At 42.1% G+C, this 19933-nt stretch overlaps 1 protein-coding gene across 2 annotated transcripts in view; it reads right to left on the bottom strand.

Moving 5' to 3' along the window:
- The window catches only part of LOC126161821 (zinc finger protein 395), a 515999-nt gene that overhangs the window by 8637 nt on the left and 487429 nt on the right, over positions 1–19933 (bottom strand). For both annotated transcript variants that reach the window (XM_049917923.1, XM_049917924.1), the window contains 2 exons: positions 3049–3149; positions 506–642 (listed from right to left, as the gene is read on the bottom strand). In XM_049917923.1, the coding sequence (XP_049773880.1) occupies positions 506–642; positions 3049–3149 (238 nt within the window). The remainder of the gene's footprint in view (positions 1–505; positions 643–3048; positions 3150–19933) is intronic.

Genomic DNA, 19933 nt, shown 5'->3' with positions numbered 1-19933 from the left:
CTGTTCAATGCATAAATTCAACACATCCTATTCCAGTCATGCCATTGCTATATACCAATCTATCAAAGACAGTCCATATTGTGAAAGAAGCCAAATCATGTAGTAAAATCTGCATAAATTTTTATGTAACAACCAACCAAACTGTGAGCAAGGGCAAGATTGAGCATCCAGTTCCAGAGTATGCTGTAAAGTATTATACCATCTACTCTGAATTACACTAGTGAAAACTGTCCCTCTGAAACATTCTTCTGTCCCATAATTCTCTTTATATTAATCTCTACTAGTATCTGTCCTGCACCTTCATTTAGCCTAACTACTGCCACTACTAGCTTCTTTCTTCTCCCCACCTCACTATGCCCCGCCCCCCCCCCTCCCCCCACACTCACATACTTGTTATGTGTTAATTAGTCATATGAAACAATATGCATATGCATTCTGCCTGGTCAGTAAATATCTGCTAGGTTAACATAATTGCTCTAGAGCAAAATACAATACAGCTTCATACCTTCATAGGGTGGACGTGCCATGTCACGGTGTGACAGTGTAGGTGGTGATGATGCATGTAGCCCAATCTCTACCTCTGTGTAGTAAAATTCTTCCTCATGATCCCAGTCTTTGCCATTCTCTGGTCCATTTTGTCGTCTGCCAAAGGTAGAAAAGATATTTAAAAGAAAATATATTTCAAAAGCTGCATTACTTAGAAGAAACTACTATCTACAATGAATAACCAATACCCCAGCAGCATCTGAGTAGTGCTGCTGCATGGAGTAGTAGATGGTACAGGCAAGGGAGGCGCATGAGACAAGGTTAAGTCAGGAAATGAAGGTGTGGTGAACGAAGGTATTACTGTTTTTTAGTGTCCCTGTTAATACATATCTCTACACAGAATGTTGCACAAGACTAATTTGGGATTACTCTGTCGAATGGTCACTTAAAATTCTGCTTTAACCTTCATTGTGTTTGTAGTAACTGAAACATAACAATATTTTCAGTTGACAGTGAACTTTGCATGAAATGTGTAATGAGCAGTATTTGATTGGGCTAACTCAGTCTACACATTGCCAAAACAAAATTGAAAGTAAGTGCTGAAACACCAGCAGTAGTCCCTTTCAGATTATCCACTGGTCGAAGCAATAGTCATTTCATCACTACATTACATATGAGGTCTTAGCAACATCTTTATCAATATTTGAAAGTACTCTCCTGTAATTAATAGGAGAATAAGTGGAGTAATGATTTTAGCAATGAATGAGATTAAAGCTCTGTTCTAAAAATCATTCTTTTCCCATTTGTCAGCTTCAATAGACGTGTTTTACCTTCTCAACCATACTTCAGTTTCCATCAACTTTAATACTGAAAATATCAGTGCCATTTAATATACTCACTGGCTTAGACTTTATAGTGGTTTACAGAATACAGATAAAGGTTTAGTTGGGAATGTGAATAAAAACTGTGTCTGTATGTGCAGATGGATGTGTGTGTGTGTGTGTGTGTGTGTGTGTGTGTGTGTGTGTGCGCGTGCGTGTATACCTGTCCTTTTTTCCCCCTAAGGTAAGTCTTTCCACTCCCGGGATTGGAATGACTCCTTACCCTCTCCCTTAAAACCCACATCCTTTCGTCTTTCCCTCTCCTTCCATCTTTCCTGATGAAGCAACCGTTTGTTGCGAAAGCTTGAATTTTGTGTGTATGTTTGAGTTTGTTTGTGTGTCTATCGACCTGCCAGCACTGTCATTTGGTAAGTCACATCATCTTTGTTTTTAGATATATTTTTCCCACGTGGAGTGTTTCCCTCTATTATATTCATAAAACTTATGTTTTGTGATATTAGAGTGTTTACTTCAATGGCTTAAATATATGTTTTGATCAACAAGAAATTTGAATCCATAATAAACTCACAAATAATAAAAATGTGTCATACATAGATGTATAAAAAGATTATTATTATTATTATTATTATTGTTATTATTATTCAACTACAGAGCTGTTCCATTATATGCAAGAGTACCGCAATGATTTTCTTGCTTAAGTTTTTGTAATATTTGCTTCAATCTCCTTAACTTTTGAAATCAGTCAATACAAATGTCCAGTTGGCCTAATACGATGTATGTACTTTTATGTTAAAGCAGTGGACTTATCAAATCTGTATTTTATATAGTTCAACAGATTTGAAAACAGTATGAAAGTTGAAAATTTAAAAATTCCATAACTGGTTCTAAATGTGCTCTGCGAAAAGTTACACAGACTTATGTCTTGTGGACCTAATTTGTAGGCAAACATATGAACTCAAATGATTATACCATATGACATATTGGATGGGCCTGGAAAAAGATAATCAAACATTTGATACATTTTAATTGGTAAATGTGACAATATTTTAAATACCTATTAAATATAAACAAATAAAAATAATAAGCAACCAGTTGCATAAAATAAATTTAATTTCTTTACTGGTTGTGGACACTTGGTGCCCGTCTTCAGAAGGTTATGCATATCGCTTCTGTGAGTTTCAATAATAAAGTGCATACAGCACAATGCCATGGTCCTAAAATACGAGCTCTTAGATGACTACATATAGTTCACAGTGTCTGTTTTGTGCAGATTCTGTGAACTACATGTAACTCAGCACCATGTGCCAAGAGCAACCTACTTCAGATTAAAAATTTACTTGTAAGCTCAGGTTCAGAACATTTCAGTTTCCTGACAGTCCCTGCAGATAGGAGAGATTATACAATTAGTTTCGTTTGGTCTTATGTTTTCATTAGCAAATCTACTTGAATTTGTGTGTACTCTATGAAATGTTGAGAAATTACAAATGTAATTTGGTCTGAGTATGACATCACTTTGTTTTCATATGAGCTGTGGCATTTTATAAATCATCAGAGCACTAAAAAATGTCACAGTCTAGTGGTTCAATGTCTTCTCTTTACTATTTATAGGATGTAATAAGCATATCTAACCAGTTCGTAGTAAGCAACCGTATGATAGTTCAAATAGCATGCCTGATGTATTCAGTTAACAAGAAGTCACATCTGGAACAGAACAACTTACCCAAGGTGTGCTTTTCGGACATGGGATTCAATGGCAGCACAGGTTGTGGTCATGGCCAGGCAGCCAGGCCAGGTGCAGTGGTACACTGTTGTCCGGATTGCCTGCAACAAAAATATCCTGTCAGTTCATAAATAGGGTTAAATTACCACACTGACAAAATTCTCTCAAGTGTAATATACAAGTAAATATGGTCCAAGCTGATTACTTTGGCACTCATTAAAAAAAATAAATAAAAATTCTAGAACACATACTAGACACCCAAAAGTACAAAGGTGATAGAATTTAATGATCATTAAATTCAAAATGGATCACATTTGTATGTCTATAAATTTATGTTCCTAAATAGCAGCTACATGTGTGTGTGTGTGTGTGTGTGTGTGTGTGTGTGTGTGAGAGAGAGAGAGAGAGAGAGAGAGAGAGAGAGAGAGAGAGAGAGAGAGAGAGAGAGAGACCATTAAAGAGTTGTGCAAATTGGTCACAAATTAATATACAGGGGACAAGTTGATACCAGAGCATAAAGTACTTTCAAATCCCACTCCATGTAATCTTTTCGATAGTAGCTATGCCTCACAGACAGATGTGTGAATAATATACACAGATGTCAGCATTTGAGAGAGGACATGTTGTTGGGCTCAAAGAAGTCAGCTGACGAATTTCTTGATCCAGAATGAGATTTTCACTCTGCAGCGGAGTGTGCGCTGATATGAAACTTCCTGGCAGATTAAAACTGTGTGCCCGACCGAGACTCGAACTCGGGACCTTTGCCTTTCGCGGGCAAGTGCTCTACCAACTGAGCTACCGAAGCACGACTCACGCCCGGTACTCACAGCTTTACTTTTTGGAAGGTAGGAGACGAGGTACTGGCAGAAGTAAAGCTGTGAGTACCGGGCGTGAGTCGTGCTTCAGTAGCTCAGTTGGTAGAGCACTTGCCCGCGAAAGGCAAAGGTCCCGAGTTCGAATTTCTTGATGTTTGAATAGAAGCGACCCCACCATTTGATGATGTTGGCAGGAATGGATGAACCACTGTAGAATGTAGTGTCTAGAAGAAAGCTGTCGAACTAGAGACAAAAGAACATGAAGACCGAGCAATCATCAGAGAGGCACTCAGAGCCCCGGATTCATCATCATCATCAATCTGATGTGTGACAGGTGCTTCAGTAATCACAAGGATCGTTAATAGATGGCTGACAGGAAGGGGACGGAGCTCACAGTGCCCCTTGTGCCCATTACCACTGACCTCTGTACACCAACAAGTACATTTGGCCGGAAGTCTCATTGACTGAGTAGAATTGTTTTCAGTGATGTGTCCCGCTTTGAGCTGAGTCCCGATGACCAATGAAGATGTGTCTGAAGACATCCTGAACACTGGAGGGATACTCTGACTGTCGTCTGTCATATGGCCAGACAACCAGGAGTGATGGCCTGGGGTGCTATTTCATTTCATAGTAGGACCCCTTTTGTTGTCATCTGCAACACCCTTACAGCACAAAGGTATGTCAACAATATTCAACACTCCATATCGTTGCCCTCTGCGGCAAGCCATGGGATTACATTTCAGCCAGGTAATGCCTGCCTGCACACAGCAAGAGTTTCTACTGCTTGCCTTCGTGCTTACCAAATTCTACCGTGGCCAGCCTGGTTCCTGGATATCTCCCCAATTGAGAGAGTTTGGAGCATTATGGTCAGGTTCATCCAAACAGTTTGGGTTTTGATGATCTAAAGTACCAGTTGGACAGTATTTGGCATGATATCCCTCAGGAGGACATCCAACCACTATCAATCAATTCCAAGCCAAACAAGTGCTTGCATAAGGGCCACAGGTGGACCAATAAGTTGTTGAGTTGCTCAATTTGTGAAACCCTTTCTATTAAATAAAGCATTTAATTTTTCTGAAAGTGTCATATGTTAGTCTGTACATATACATCACATCTACTGATTTCTGGATTCTTCGGAGAGTATTTCTCAACACAGCCCAGATCAACATCAATCTCAAGTAGCTTCACCATCAATTTTAGCTTCACCATCAATTTAACAATTTATGTACCAGTAGGTTCTGAATTTTGAGGATAAAAAGCTCAGGTGCATAATTCCAGTTAATCTTGCATAAACTCATTAAAGCTGTTTCTAAATGTTTTACAATGTTCAAGATACTTCCTGACGATGGTCTGTAAACTGTCAATACAATGACTCTTCACATTCAGTATTTCCATGTGATGTTCTGATATGCACAATACGTTTACTGAAATTTCATCTACCTTTCATTTTCCTGAATGGATATGAGAAATTCATCTTTTTTTTTTTATTCATAAGGCTTTTGATGGAAATCTTTGAATGTATTTTAATATCCTGGTCTTTGTCCAGGCTGCAGTACTTTGTTATACCAGTTGCTATATCAACTGTGACTACATTTATTCTGCACCTCTGTCTTTCGAATGGATTTACTCTTTAAAAAAAGGCCTACTAAACACATTGAAAACCACTGGGTTATGGTGGAAACTGCAGCCCTCAGATGCAAACCATTCCATGTATGATGCAAGCATGTGAGGGGCAGTGCTGAATCACACCTACGTGTGAACATCCCCCCCCCCCCTCCGAGCAGTTTTCCAGGCTGTACATTAACAATTTTCACAGAAAACTTCATCCAAGGCTGATCATACTGCTCAAAGAGTGACACAATCTTCATACTAGTGTAAGAAACATTCTCAGAAATGTGACTGATGTCATCCTCAATGATATAACTGAGATTACAGTTCAAACTGTTACCTGCATCCCCTTCTATTATTGTATTTCCGATAAACCGCACAAAACCCTTGGTTCGGTGTGGGGCAGCAGTGGGGTGAGTGGGCTACTGTAGCCTGTTGTGTACCACTGAGGGCTATGGCGGGGACGAAGCCTCTCCATCGTTTCTAGGTCCCCAGTTCAATACGATATGATACAATACAATACAGGGGCTCTTACTGTTAGCCAATAAACAGATTGTAATAATACTTAGAAAGTGTATTTTTTGTACAAACACACACTTTTTTAAATGGAGTAATTCCAGTTGACATTAACAAACTAAAAGCAGGGTAAATTAGAATGTCAGTGGTGTTTGTTGAAGGATTCTAGTTGAGGCGTTTACAAGATATCATATTTTGAAAAGTTTCCACATCGATACTTGGGTGTGCCATTCAAGTAGTTGTTAGGTACGATGTTGTTATGTTTGCTTAAAATGTGCTTGTATGCTTGTATGTCCCTTGAATGGATTGTGATTTGCTAGTCAGTTAGTCTATCACAGTCCAACCGTTAGGTCGCAAATAAATGATGTGTTTTACCAACACAGAGAAAGCCAACATGCTCATGGCATATACAGTGTAGGAAGAATACAGTTCATTCTTGTATGGTCTACACAGCAAGATATTCCAACAGACGCCAACCATCTCGGCAATTATTTATCAAAGTCGTAGTGTGACACCTAGACAACATAATCAGAAGGAAACAAGTGAAGATGGAAGAGGGGGAAATTAATTTTATTGCTGCTGTTGCAACTGATCCTCACGTTAGCCCCCACACAATCGCCCGAGGAAGTGGCACGAGTCAGACAAATGTCCTACCAATAGGTTCTATCCCTATCACATCTCTCTCCATCAAGAACTGCATAGCAAAGATTATGAGAATTGTGTTAACTTCTGTACATGGGCACTAACACAGTATACTCCAGATGTAACATGTGTCTTGTTTGGTTATGAAGCCACATTTACCAATCACAGTCAGGTAAACCACCGAAACAACCACTACTGATCTGTTGACAGTCCTCATTGTTTTAGTCATGAAGAACATCCATGAAGTGTAAACTTGTGGTGTGGGATAGTGAACCATTAACTCATGCTTGTTTTTCATAGTGAGAACACCGAACGTGCCTCCTAACAGACCATCTTCCACTGATGCTGGAAAACGTTTCTCTGCAGACTAGGAGACCCTCTAGTACCAACATGATGGCTGTCAAGCCCATAGTGCACAAAGCATTACAGCATGTCTCCACAAATTGTTTCCAGATCGTTGAATTGGACGCAGAAGTCCTGTACCTTTAAATCCTAACTGCTTTATTAAAGAGCATTAAGATGTCTCCAGCATTAGGAGACGAAACAATAGACATAGACACATGCTTTAGATTATGGCCTTGTTCCCACATAACAAAATCGCTGAGGATGTATTGCTTGTGTTTTCCACGTCGCCAGGTTGGATTTCTTCATTTAAGGCAGTTTCGTGCGCCACAGGGAGGAAGGGAAGAGACACATATCATAAAGATGTAATTTCTCTTTCTGGCCACAAGCCTCACGCAATGGGAATCGCTGTTCCATAGTCGGCTCCCACAACGGTAGCCGTTCCACCGCACTATCCACAGAACAATGTGGCAGCACAACCTGACTTCGATCTTTAAGCCAAATGTATGCATAGCATTCAGTGTGGCTGACTGGCTCTCTTCGTGCAGCCCAGTCCAGACTGACCTGTTGCCAACGGTTCACACCGACTTGTCAACTTTTATCTACTCGATACACTAGGCAACTTGACCAAAACTGCATCTACCGTCAGCGAGAGAACTCCGCAACTAGCAGAAATCCTGCGACTTTCTCTTGGCCACTCGCCACAACACGCCGGTAAATCATTTTGCAGGAATGTAGCAATTACTGTTGTCATTATAAAATTTTAAGAAAGGTAAATTATTGACTTAAGTACTCAGAAGGAAGAATGACGAAGAAGTGTTTAAATAAAAAAAAGTGTGTAATAAGGAGCGTCAGTTGCCAATATTTTTATTCAGAAGATATTTTAACTAACTATAACTTTTAAACTCGATACGACAGACACTCTGTTAAGTGTACGATTTTATTTTAGATGAATGTTTGTATTTCTTTGATTTCTGTTACCATTTTCGGTACAGAACCAGAGCCTGAAGGGTAAGTTACGCAATTTGGGTACGAGTATTAGTGGAGTGGACCTTTCCTCGACCTCCGGTTTCCTAACCGACACGTGGGCTGCTCCTCGTCAGTAACTCAACCATCTTCCTTGTTCCCTTAGATGGTCTCCCTCCCTCTGACAGTTTACTGCTTTCCTTACCGCCAAGCCGGCCGCGATGGTCTAGCGGTTCTAGGCGCTCAGGCCGGAGCCGCGCGACTGCTACGGTCGCAGGTTCGAATCCTGCCTCGGGCATGGATGTGTGTGATGTCCTTAGGTTAGTCATGTTTAAGTAGTTCTAAGTTCTAGGGGACTGATGACCATAGATGTTAAGTCCCATAGTGCTCAGAGCCATTTGACCCTTACCGCCACCTCCTCCTCCTCCTCCTCCTCCTCCTCATCATCATCATCAGTTCCTCCCCTCTTCGCCCAGCGCCGTCCACTGACAGTGACGAGGAAAACCACCAAATCTGGGAACACCTCGGAGGAGAGTTGGGGTCGAAATCCTTTCGTTGTGAGAGTTGTGGTTTGGGACTTGCGCTGGCTACCTGTTCGCCAGCACAAAGTGGCTGCGTCACGTGTAGCAGCTGAGAGTCGCTTGCAGCCTGTTGCAGGCTGCGCAGCCCGGGACGCATCGATCGCGCCCTCAGCCCGTTTCATATGGGGGGAGGAGGGGGGTCACGGCCGCACGCGGCGTCATCGCCAACTGGGTCACATCGCTACCTGCGGAGCTGCCGCGTTGTATTCGGCAATTCCCTTGAAGCGCGCTCTAACACCGGCTCCAGGTGGCCTCTACCTGTACGCACTCACTTCTTCGGTCCGCGGAAGTGCGTGATACAGCAATTTTATCAGCAGGATCACTCGACAGCCGGGAGACAAACTTCTCGAAACAAGTTTTGTACTACTCATACTACTTGAGTAGTTTACGTTTCTCCCTCTTTTTTCTTTCTTAATCGCGAACCTTTTTCTCAATACTCTTGACAACAGAAAGCCACAACGTTAAGTACAGTCACGTGTGTCTCGGAGGCAAAATTAAACCTTTAGTCTCAGGTTAGTTCAGTTGTTGACTGCGCATTTTTCCAGCCGTGAATAGGGGAACACACACAGCCTCGCTATGGGCTGTCCAGTCTGCTATCATGTCTCGAAAGGTCATTTCAAGTATAGACGGCGCGCTCTCTTGCCACTTTACGACGAGAGGGGTTGTCAGCTTGGGAAGTTAACCGCCGAATTGGCGTACACCACAGCGACGTCACTCGTTCATTCAACCGCTATCGTGAGACAAAAAAACATTGTAGCTCGATTCCGTCTCGGTCGCCCGCTGTCAACAACGCCAGCTCACCTCGATCTATGCACCTATTGCCAACATCAGTACAGGATGGAAACAATGCCGTCAGCACAGAATGTTTGTATGCACGTTACAAGTTACTTTTCCTTTCAGTGTAGTCATATCATCTGCTGAAGTTCACGATATGATTTCCATACCAAATGCAGAACATGTACTACGCTGTACGACTGGAAAAAGTCAGAACTGAACACTGTTACTGGTGCTGTTCGTGCAGAACAGCTACCTGCGGTTGTAAACAGCGGAAAAGTAGACTCGTCGGATCACATTACATATTCCCACTAATTGGTAATCCAAGTTTTGTTTTGTTTTATTTTATTTCCTTTACCAATAAAGCCTTGTCTTTGTATACACTTCCTAGTAGTGGCTTAATCACGGATATTTTACTTTCTGTAGGTCCAGTCGCAATGACACGAATGAACTTTATACAATATTAGGGAATGGAGTCTGTTGTATGGCAGCGGTTTTGCTATCAAAGGTAACAATACTGTTTACTGCCCTCCTGTATTTGTCAGCAAGTTTTTCTTCCAGTATTGTTGATAGCAGACGTAGCATTCCCATGAACCTGTATGTTGTGACACTGCGTGTACGGGCAGACGGACTTGTATTATTGTTACGGAGGCTGTGGAGCTAGATGAACACAAAAACACGACTGACAGCCAACTTGGAACATATCCAGAGATTAGAACGAGAGAGAAAAACACAATACGGTCGTGAAGTTAACAAGCCCTGGGAACGAAGTGTTTATATGGTGTGCACGGTGCAAACTAACCGCTGCGGCCGTGTTAGGCAAGGTGGCGCCGTTAATGCGGAGTGGCAGCAGAAAGCGATAGCGACGCCAATAAGCGCGGAGATGCGCCGCGAGCCGGCCCGGCCACGTGCCCGGCCAGCGATGTAAACAAGGCGCGCGCGGGGTCAACGACCGAGCCGCTGCCGGCAGTGGCTGCGCGCTGCCTGGCCCGCCGCTCGCCTCGCCTCCTTTGTCTGCGGACGGCACAGCCCAGGCCGGTCGATACCTTGTCTGCGCAGCGCTGCGCCGCGATGCCGTTGTTGTTGTTGTTGTTGCTACTGCTGCCGTGCCAAGGTTAGCCGCGACGCTCGCAGTCCCTTTCCATTAGTAAACATTCCACGGTTGCTTTCGCTAGCCAGGAAGCCGCTAGGCAGTTCCTGTGACACTTGGACGCTGCTCTGACAGGTCTGACTGACAGTGAAAGCAGGGGCGCCGGGCGACCCCCGCCACATACCTTCACGAAGAAAAGACATTTAAAAATGTCTAACACCAAAGGTGCTGTTTATTTACTACCTGGCTAGTTTCAAGCAACGGCCATTTTCAGAAGCCACGCATTTGTACACTACTGGCCATTTAAATTGTTACACCAGAAGATGACGAGCTACAGACACGAAATTTAACCGACAGGAAGAAGATGCTGTGATATGCAAGTGATTAGCTTTTCAGAGCATTCACACAAGGTTCGCGCCGATGGCGACACCTGCAACATGCTGACATGAGGAAAGTTTCCAACCGATTTCTCATACACAAACAGCAGTTGACCGGCCTTTCTTGGTGAAAGGTTGTTCTGATGCCTCGTGTAAGGAGGAGGAATGCGTACCATCACGTTTCCCACTTTGATAAAGGTCGGATTGTAGCCTACCGCGATTGCTGTTTATCGTATCGCGACATTGCTGCTCGCGTTGGTCGAGATCCAATGACTGTTAGCAGAATATGGAATCTGTGGGTTCAGGAGGGTAATACGGAACGCCGTGCTGGGTCCCAACGGCCTCGTATCACTAGCAGTCGAGATGACAGGCATCTTATCCTCATGGCTGTAACGGATCGTGCAGCCACGTCTCGATCCCTGAGTCAACAGATGGGAACGTTTGCAAGACAACAACCATCTGCACGAACAATTCGACGACGTTTGCAGCAGCATGGACTATCAGCTCGGAGACCATGGCTGCCGTTACCCTTGACGCTGCATCGCAGACAGGAGCGCCTGCGATGGTGTACTCAACGACGAACCTGGGTGCACGAATGGCAAAACGCTATTTATTCGGATGAATCCAGGTTCTGTTTACAGTATCATGATGGCCGCATCCGTGTTCGGCAACATCGCGGCGAGTGCACACTGGAAGCGTGTATTCGTCATCGCCATACTGGCGTATCACCTGGCGTGATGGTATGAAGTGCCATTGGTTACACGTCTCGATCACGTCTTGTTCGCATTGACGGCACTTTGAACAGTGGACGTTACATTTCAGATGTGTTACGACCCGTGGCTCTACCCTTCATTCGATCCCTGCGAAACCCTACATTTCAGCAGAATAATGCACGACCGCATGTTGCAGGTCCTGTACGGTCCTTACTGGGTACAGAAAATGTTCGACTGCTGCCCTGGCCAGCACATTCTCCAGATCTCTCACCAATTGAAAACGTCTGGTCAATGGTGGGCGAGCAACTGGCTCGTCACAATACGCCAGTCACTACTCCTGATGAACTGTGGTATCGTGTTGAAGCTGCATGGGCAGCTGTACCTGTACACGCCATCCAAGCTCTGTTTGACTCTATGCCCAGGCGAATCAAGGCCGTTATTACGGCCAGAGGTGGTTGTTCTGGGTACTGATTTCTCAGGATCTATGCACCCAAATTGCGTATAATATATTTGTCCAATGAATACCCGTTTATCATCTGCATTTCTTCTTGGTGTAGCAGTTTTAATGGCTAGTAGTGTATTTAGGATATGTTTGGTGTGGACAGTTGGTTGATTGATTTGGGGGGAAGGACCAAACAACGAGGTCATCAGTCCCAGATGTGGACAGTTCTATTTATGTCATCACACTTAAATGTATATCATATTTTCAGTAACCAGTATGATGTGATCCAAGTGACAACGATATTTTATATACAAAGGACAAATTGTTCTTATTTGATTACACTGTGTATCGCGCTGATTTATTTATCTTTGGTGTTACTGTCACTTTTTCCTCCACCTTTTTTATGTGGATCATTTCATGGCGGATAATGAAGTTATTGGATACATTGAAGTCCACACCAAACATATCCTAAATGCAATCACGTAGCTTGTGAAAATGGCCGATGCACAAATGTAGGCAGCCTGTAAATAAACAGCAGCTTTGGTGTTTCACATTTAAAAATGTCTTTGCTTCAATATATGATAGCTTCAAGACACGACGTACTGAAAACCTTTATCCGTGTCTCCTGTCAGCGGTCCATCTCCGGTAGGCCACTGCTTTTAAGGAGCTGAATACGTTCTCTGCAACAGAACATGTTGAGCTCGTTTCCAGTTTTTTCGTTACTGAGGAAACACCTACATTCTTACTTCACGACCTGCACCTTCAGATAATATCTCCGCACTACTATCCCAGATTACTTAAGAAACGAATCACGTGGTCTATAGCTCGCTTAGTAGGTCGGTTACTGCTACTCTACGTGCGGAGTTTGATTCCAAAGGATCCCAGTATTTTCCTGACGCTAGACGTTAACTTCCACCCATGATAGGTCCAGTGTCGCACGACGCCCGTACAACTGATGAAATGCTAGGCTTCTTTTCGATACAGTTCGTTGTCCTATCTTTTATGTAATGTTTTACTTCCGCGTGCTATGTGAAAGCAACGTCCTATAAAAGATACAGGGCATCTTGATTTTTGAAACATTATAGGAGAAACAGTCAGCATTTCTCAAGATGCTAACGCTACTCATCATTGTTTACGAATAGCTAAGTCCCTCCATCATGAAACTGAAGTAAAACTTTCGGACCAGTGCGTACTTAGGCCTTGTACACAGTGAAACTGGCTAGATGACTATGGAATTCTTACTCTCGCCCTCATTTTGTCAACCTTCGACTTTTCGGCAAGCAGACCTGACATATTTGCCTGCCACTGCAGGCACTGATTCTAATAAACAGCCTCGATTTTTTTTTAAAATTGAAGCTCACTTTAAAAAGTAAAATGTAAACTTACAAACCTTTGTGGCACTAAAATTGTGTTTTATTCAGTTGCTGTCAGACGGTCCGTAAGTAAAAATTATCAATATACCGTAAACTTACAAAGTTTGTAATGCTGGATAAGACAAATTTTTCAACGCATTGAATAACTTCGGTACCACACCGTTTGGTGCGAGGGTATATCATCACTAAGCGATTTTAGTCGAGCTTTGTCAACAATGTACATCAATTTCTGTCTACATCTACAGCCATAATCTACAAATCGATGTAAAGGGCTTGGTAGAGGATGCTTGCCATTGTACAAGTTTTGCGGCTCCTGCCCCGTTCCAATCACACGTGGAACTGTGAAGTTCAGTTTCGCCAGCATCTCTGAGACACACTTCCATGCCTCGAACAAACCTGTCGATAACATTGTGGCGCAAGGTCATAATATGTAATGCACCAAAAACTATAGTAGAGTGAAACACGTGTACAAAACTCCTGTACCAATTAGTAATACATAAAATTTGGTTTAATAAAATAAAATTACGCAAAAAGTATTCGCCAAACGTTCGGAATCACCATTTAATATCAGTGACCTATTTTTTCCACTGCTTTAAGAATACTATAACGGTAGTGTGGCAAGGGATCGGTAGCACGTGCTACAAGAATAACCGACTCTGCTTCCACTAAGACAAAACTACATTGTTGCTTAAAATGTCAGGTGGCATCATGGCTTCGATTCCATGTTAAACGGTCAGAACCTTTTCAGCTTCCTGGATCAGCCTGATGGTAGCTTTGAGGAAGACACTGACATGCAAAGCGAGACACTCCTATGTTCGATTACTAACTTGCTTTAGATGCCCGATTTTCTTTTGTAAATCACAGTTTTCATTCTGAAATACCAGTAGGTAGTGAAATTGGCTTTGTTTTTTAACAGATCAGCTGACACAATGCTTGTACTACTGCCTATGCAAATGACACATTTTCTACTTCAAACACTTATGCATCGCCTAGCCTAGAGTAACACTTATTTTATTCGGATGGAAAAAGCGCTTTACGAACTTCTAGTGTTACAAACTTAGCGCCAACGTTAAAGTACATTCCATCACATACTGTTAATTTTCACTTTCGCTGTTTAAGTATAGACCCAACTGAGGTCAGCACTTTTGTACTGATCAAATCTTTTAAGTGCGTATCATTACGTACTTAGTCTTATAATGTTTTTTTCGTGTTGTCGTTCCATGGACAGGGAATATGGATAACGTAGTTAAGTAATTAAATGAAAGCGGCACTTCAATGTATAAAATTTCAGACGTAAAGGATAAAATGATCAGTTACTTCACGTCTCTCTCTCTCTCTCTCTCTCTCTCTCTCTCTCTCTCTCTCTCTCTCTCACACACACACACACACACACACACACACACACACACACAGACAGAGAGAGAGAGAGAGAGAGAGAGAGAGAGAGAGAGAGAGAGAGAGAGAGTGAACAATTAGAAAATAATAATTGCCATTTTTGGGTGGGAATTCAGTTCCAAATTCGACATTAGATTTAGGTACAGTCAATAAGTTTGTGCTTAAAGGAAAGTTTAAGACCTATTTAGTTGCAACATATACAAAAACGTTAAATAAATATTCTGTTTAGATACTGAGAAGATAAATCCGAGAGAAACACAGTTTTAAGTAACCGAGAAGTTCATGTTCCTTTCTCCCTTTTAGGAAGATTGTGCGTAATTAATACTTCTGCATTGTCACTTTCCACCACCCACTTGTGACGCAAATAAAGAGGGGCACTTTGAAAGCGGCTGATAAAAACACCAGACTTAAGAAGCTAAGCTATAATATCGAAAATATTAAACTTCTACATTTTCAGGCTGTAACTTCTTATAACTTTTCCGTATCTCATCTCCTCACAAATTCGCACTGCTGATGAATGGAAAATTATGATATTTGGCTTAATTTTGATCTACGAAGTTTTTGATGCACACATTTGCAAGCTGCTATCGCTTCTTCGGTAGCTTCGAAATCTTAACTTTTGAACTGTTGCAGTTCCAAGAATTATTTTATACCAAGATATTTCATTTATAATTAGAGACAAACATTTAGGGAGCAAATGCTTTCTGACATTACTCATAACACCATCCTTTGAAAACAATGTAGCCCCAGTCATCCTGATGATAGAAGCAGTTCTGATCACCGAAATTAGGTCGTCTGAGGCACGAAAGTCTTCTGATCACTGGAGTACGCGCATTTGTCCTGTGTTGATTACCGAAACCTCTCCTCTGTGATTCATGGATGGAGACGTTTGACGCGGTGTACTGAAAAAACTGCGCCCATTGAAATTTGCGCCCAGAAAATGTCGAGAAAGGGTCCACTAATTCCCTTGCCTGGCAGGTAGAAGAGCTGAGGGACGCTATGTGGAGGTTCCCGAGCTCGCATTTTCAATCCATGCTATACAGAAGGCTACCAGCTGAGAAGCTCACTGTTGAGTGCAACGAGGGCTTTCTGCAAGAAATCGGTACCACGGAACGTAGCGGTACATCTGGTGCTGTTTCAGGTCCGAGTCATTTGATTAAAACTTCAGAAACGAAACTTCCCATGATTACTCAAAAATCAGTTGACAATTGTCATGAGATTCTTGAAGACAGTTCCTTACACAAATTTAACGACAAATAAGATTTTTTTTCCGAAACTGTTCCAACTTTATTTTGGCGCTAAGATTTTTCTTAAATTTGTGTGTTATGTAAGAGAATTATTTTTTCAGAAGTAAAATTAATTAAGAATTATCCTGGGCCCACTGTGAGCCAAGCAAGACTGTCTAATTTAACAATTACTCAATAAAAAAATCTAGCTAAAGATATGAGTATTGCTAAGGAATTTCAAAATTTGCAGTCTAGAAAGAAGGAAGAAATTCTGAGCTACGTAGTAGTAATCTGTCACTAAGGAGATCTTCGGTTATTTATTCAGCTTCCTTAATAATAAGTTAAGCTATGTATGTTTTTTCAATTCGTTGTACTTATACGTTTTCATGTATAAAAAACTGTTTGCGAAGTAGCTAAAATTATACTTTGATTACTTAATGAAGCATATGACAAAAAAAAAACAATACACACAAATGTTGAATTTTACGCTTTTGTGAGGGAGTAAAATATTGGATGCGTAGGTAACCAAATAGGGAATTCGTTGTACAGTTCTGTAGAAGTTCGAAACTGATCGCAGCAGATATCGCGAAGACATTCAATATTATTTAAATAGCTCGTGAGTCTTATCTTTACGTTACAGAATTATGTATGGTATCTTAGAAGCTTTATAAAGTGAATGACAAGCTCACTCACAGAAACAAAGCTTATATTCCACTGATCTGTTTAATTTTAGTTCGGTATATCGTCACACCAACATACCGCAAAGAGATTTTCCGTTTGGTGTTTTATGTCGTGTCGAGTATTGTTATCGTTAGAGTGTTAGCTTTCGCTCGTATTTGTGGTTATAGGAAAAGGATGAGAAAGCAACCACGGCGTCCTTAAGGAACCGTTCCAGCATTTGCCTGGAATGACCTGAGAAACCACGGTATGACTGGCTATAGAACTGATCCCAGGTTTTTAAAAACAGATTTCCACCACACTTTAGCCAGGCTTTGGACTGGCTAAATAGCAAAAGTAAATTAGTGTTATGTAGGCGTGTTTAAAATCAGCTTGTAAGCATCATTGGTATTCCTTTTTTAATTTTTTTATTTGTAAGATCTTATTTACATTTTGTGCAATTTTCCAGCTATATACGTCTTCTGATAAATTTAGTCAATTTTTTGTAGGTACATTCGTACTTTTTTATTACTCTTTCCTACCTTTCATCCTGTTTCATGTAGACTGTATTTTTTTTTTCTTTTATCTTCCGTGCTCAGCACTGCCCTCAAACGCGCAAGCTGAATTTCCTACTTCTCTTTTCATACACGTAATTACGTCATTTATTTTGGATTTGGTTTAGCAAGTAGGCTACGTTATTAATTTTGTAGGCTACGTTATTAATTTTGTAGGGCCAGCCTCCTATAGCGTTGGTTGTTTGACGGTGCCGTTTGTAGCAACTCCAAAGGTTGAAAGGAATTTCAAACTCAAAGTCTGGGGATATCCGGTGCCTGTGAATGTATCTCAAGCCACCCGTCACACATCTTCAGGCGGTGGCGCCGCTTCTTCATTTCCTTTGTATTTGTAATTACTAGATCTTGCACTTTTCTCCAGAGAGAATTTTTCATGTGGACATAACATCCATGCACTTCGGCTATCTGTAGTACAACTTCCATCGCAGAAATCGCTGCTGATTCGAAATATACGGTCATGTTTGCGGGTTTCCATTCTGGAACATCTACCACCAATATTCGGAAAAGACGGATGTGCGTCTATATTCTTTCGTTTGGCAATAATGTAAAGGGAACTGGATAGATGTTTGTCTCATTATTTGTACTCCCAAAGTCGGTGTGAATGGTGTATATTTTGCAATAACAACTGTTTGCTACAGCACTTGAAAGTACCATCGATAAAAATGTCTTGTTTACTTCTCGGAATATCTCCACCCGCTCTTCCGCTAAAAAAATATTATCCATTTTCCTAATGTGTCGTCGCCCAACAGAAAAATGCTGCCATCATTCACAGCTAGTAACTCTGCCTTGAGGTTAGTTTCTTCTCTTGTCTGCGGATCTCTCTCATTTCCCCGTGATTTTTCCCGCTGGTAGAATAAAGTTCTCTTGGTTGCTTGCTGCTCTGGCATTTCAGTGGCAAAATAAATCCTTCAATTATGCACGCGACCAAGTTCCTCTGAATTTCTTTTTGAAATGGAAGTCTCTTCCCCTCGTGCCCTTTTCTTTGCCTGGTTCAAAGTCCTTACTTCCAACAGTCCAACATTGATGCGTGAGTGAGAAATGCACCGTCGAATCCTTAGTTTTAAGCATTCGTCGGCATTGGTTTGCTTTCTGTCTAGAACAGCGCCACGTCTCAGTCCCATCTTCTTTCGTTCCCATAACTATGTAAGAATAACCCTCACAGTGGCAACGTCCGCCGCTCGTGGTCTCGCGGTAGCGTTCTCGCTTCCCGAGCACGGGGTCCCGGGTTCGATTCCCGGCGGGGTCAGGGATTTTCACCTGCCTCGAGATGACTGGGTGTTTGTGTTGTTCTCATCATTTCATCATCATCCAAGAAAGTGGCGAAATTGGACTGAGCAAAGGTTGGGAAATTGTACGGGCGCTGATAACCACGCAGTTGAGAGCCCCACAAACCAAACATCATCATCATCATCACAGTGGCAACGTGGCTTACCGCGAACGGTCGTTGAAATTTCCATAGGGGAACTATTGTAGCGGAACACACAAGCCCCAGTATGTCAACTCTACGACAACTACAGCGGTACTACGGTGTTTGTTCAAAAAGTCGGCTACAGTGATGGAGGAGGACTGTCTGGGCGAAGTTCGGCTGTGTCTGGGGAGCAGATAGTTTAGTTACGACGGTCCCGGTGCAGTTAAGCCGTGACACAACAAAACGAGCAGGTATTGGGCACAGATTTCTGCTTGGGCGCGAATTTCACTGAGCGGTGCAGTTTTCATGGATTCGATTGCCACTTGGCGGTCATCTGTCCGAAGATTTGTCAACGCCGGGTTTCAAATTCTTCTCTCTCTTCCTCGCCGTTATCGGCATCCATAAACATGATCCTCACTTTATGCGCACACATTTACGTGCCCTAAACTGATGTAAACAAAAGCCAGACTTCGAGAAGAAACAGCACCTATGTGCGCGTACAACAGAAAATATTCCCGTTTATGTGGCTGAGCCTATACCTCGGCGTACCCCAGCTACTAATGTCATATGACTGTAATGTTCTGCACTGTGATTTACGTCTAACTAAGCCTAGCTATACTACCATTTTCATCTTGTAAACAATCGCAGAAAATAAGACCACGAGAGCTACGTGAATATTAACAGTAACGATGACGTTTCATACGATAAGCATTTACTAGTTGCATATCCGAAGAGTATACGAAGTTTGCGGAAAACTGTTAATAAATATCGCACCAAAAAACATCGTTGCAAATATTCCGATTAACTGTACAAAATGGAGAGGGTCAGTTACCCTTCGCATTAATACGTCGAATCAGTTATCATTTTCACAAACTTCTCTTTTGGCAGGATAGTCGGAAACGATGAGGCGTACACTTGCCATATTTTTTCAAGCGTCGATGTAGTTGGCACGACATGCCATTGCTACAAGCGAGTACAGGAACGCAGCTGCTGTTTTGGGCATTTGGGAACGGCGTCTAAAAATAAACGACTAGCAAGGCCGGAACACAAAGCGGGAGGAGCTATTTCCAGCCGCGGAAGGCGCCCGCTGCAGGTACACGACCCAGCGGCTAAGCGGACGACCACAAGTGCAAAGATCGGTCGCCTCCATATACTTTCTGAAACTTAACGCAGCTTTCAGTTTGGACAGTTGTTTGTGTATGTAGTGTATTCAAGTTGCGCCATTGTTTGGATTCCACGTTAAATAGTAGGTCCCTCATACTGACTGGTAGAGCTTGAAGAGTCAGAAGAAGCAAGGGCATATCAATTAAAACAGAACAGTGCTCTACGGCGTTCAAGCGTACAGGTTGCTGACTATTTTTTTTATTTTATATTACAATGATAATATT

The sequence above is a fragment of the Schistocerca cancellata genome, chromosome 2 (genome assembly GCF_023864275.1).
Source record: "Schistocerca cancellata isolate TAMUIC-IGC-003103 chromosome 2, iqSchCanc2.1, whole genome shotgun sequence".
Lineage (NCBI taxonomy): Eukaryota > Metazoa > Arthropoda > Insecta > Orthoptera > Acrididae > Schistocerca > Schistocerca cancellata.
The sequence above is the reverse complement of the archived record's forward strand: the minus strand, read 5'-3'. Positions and strand labels throughout refer to the sequence as shown.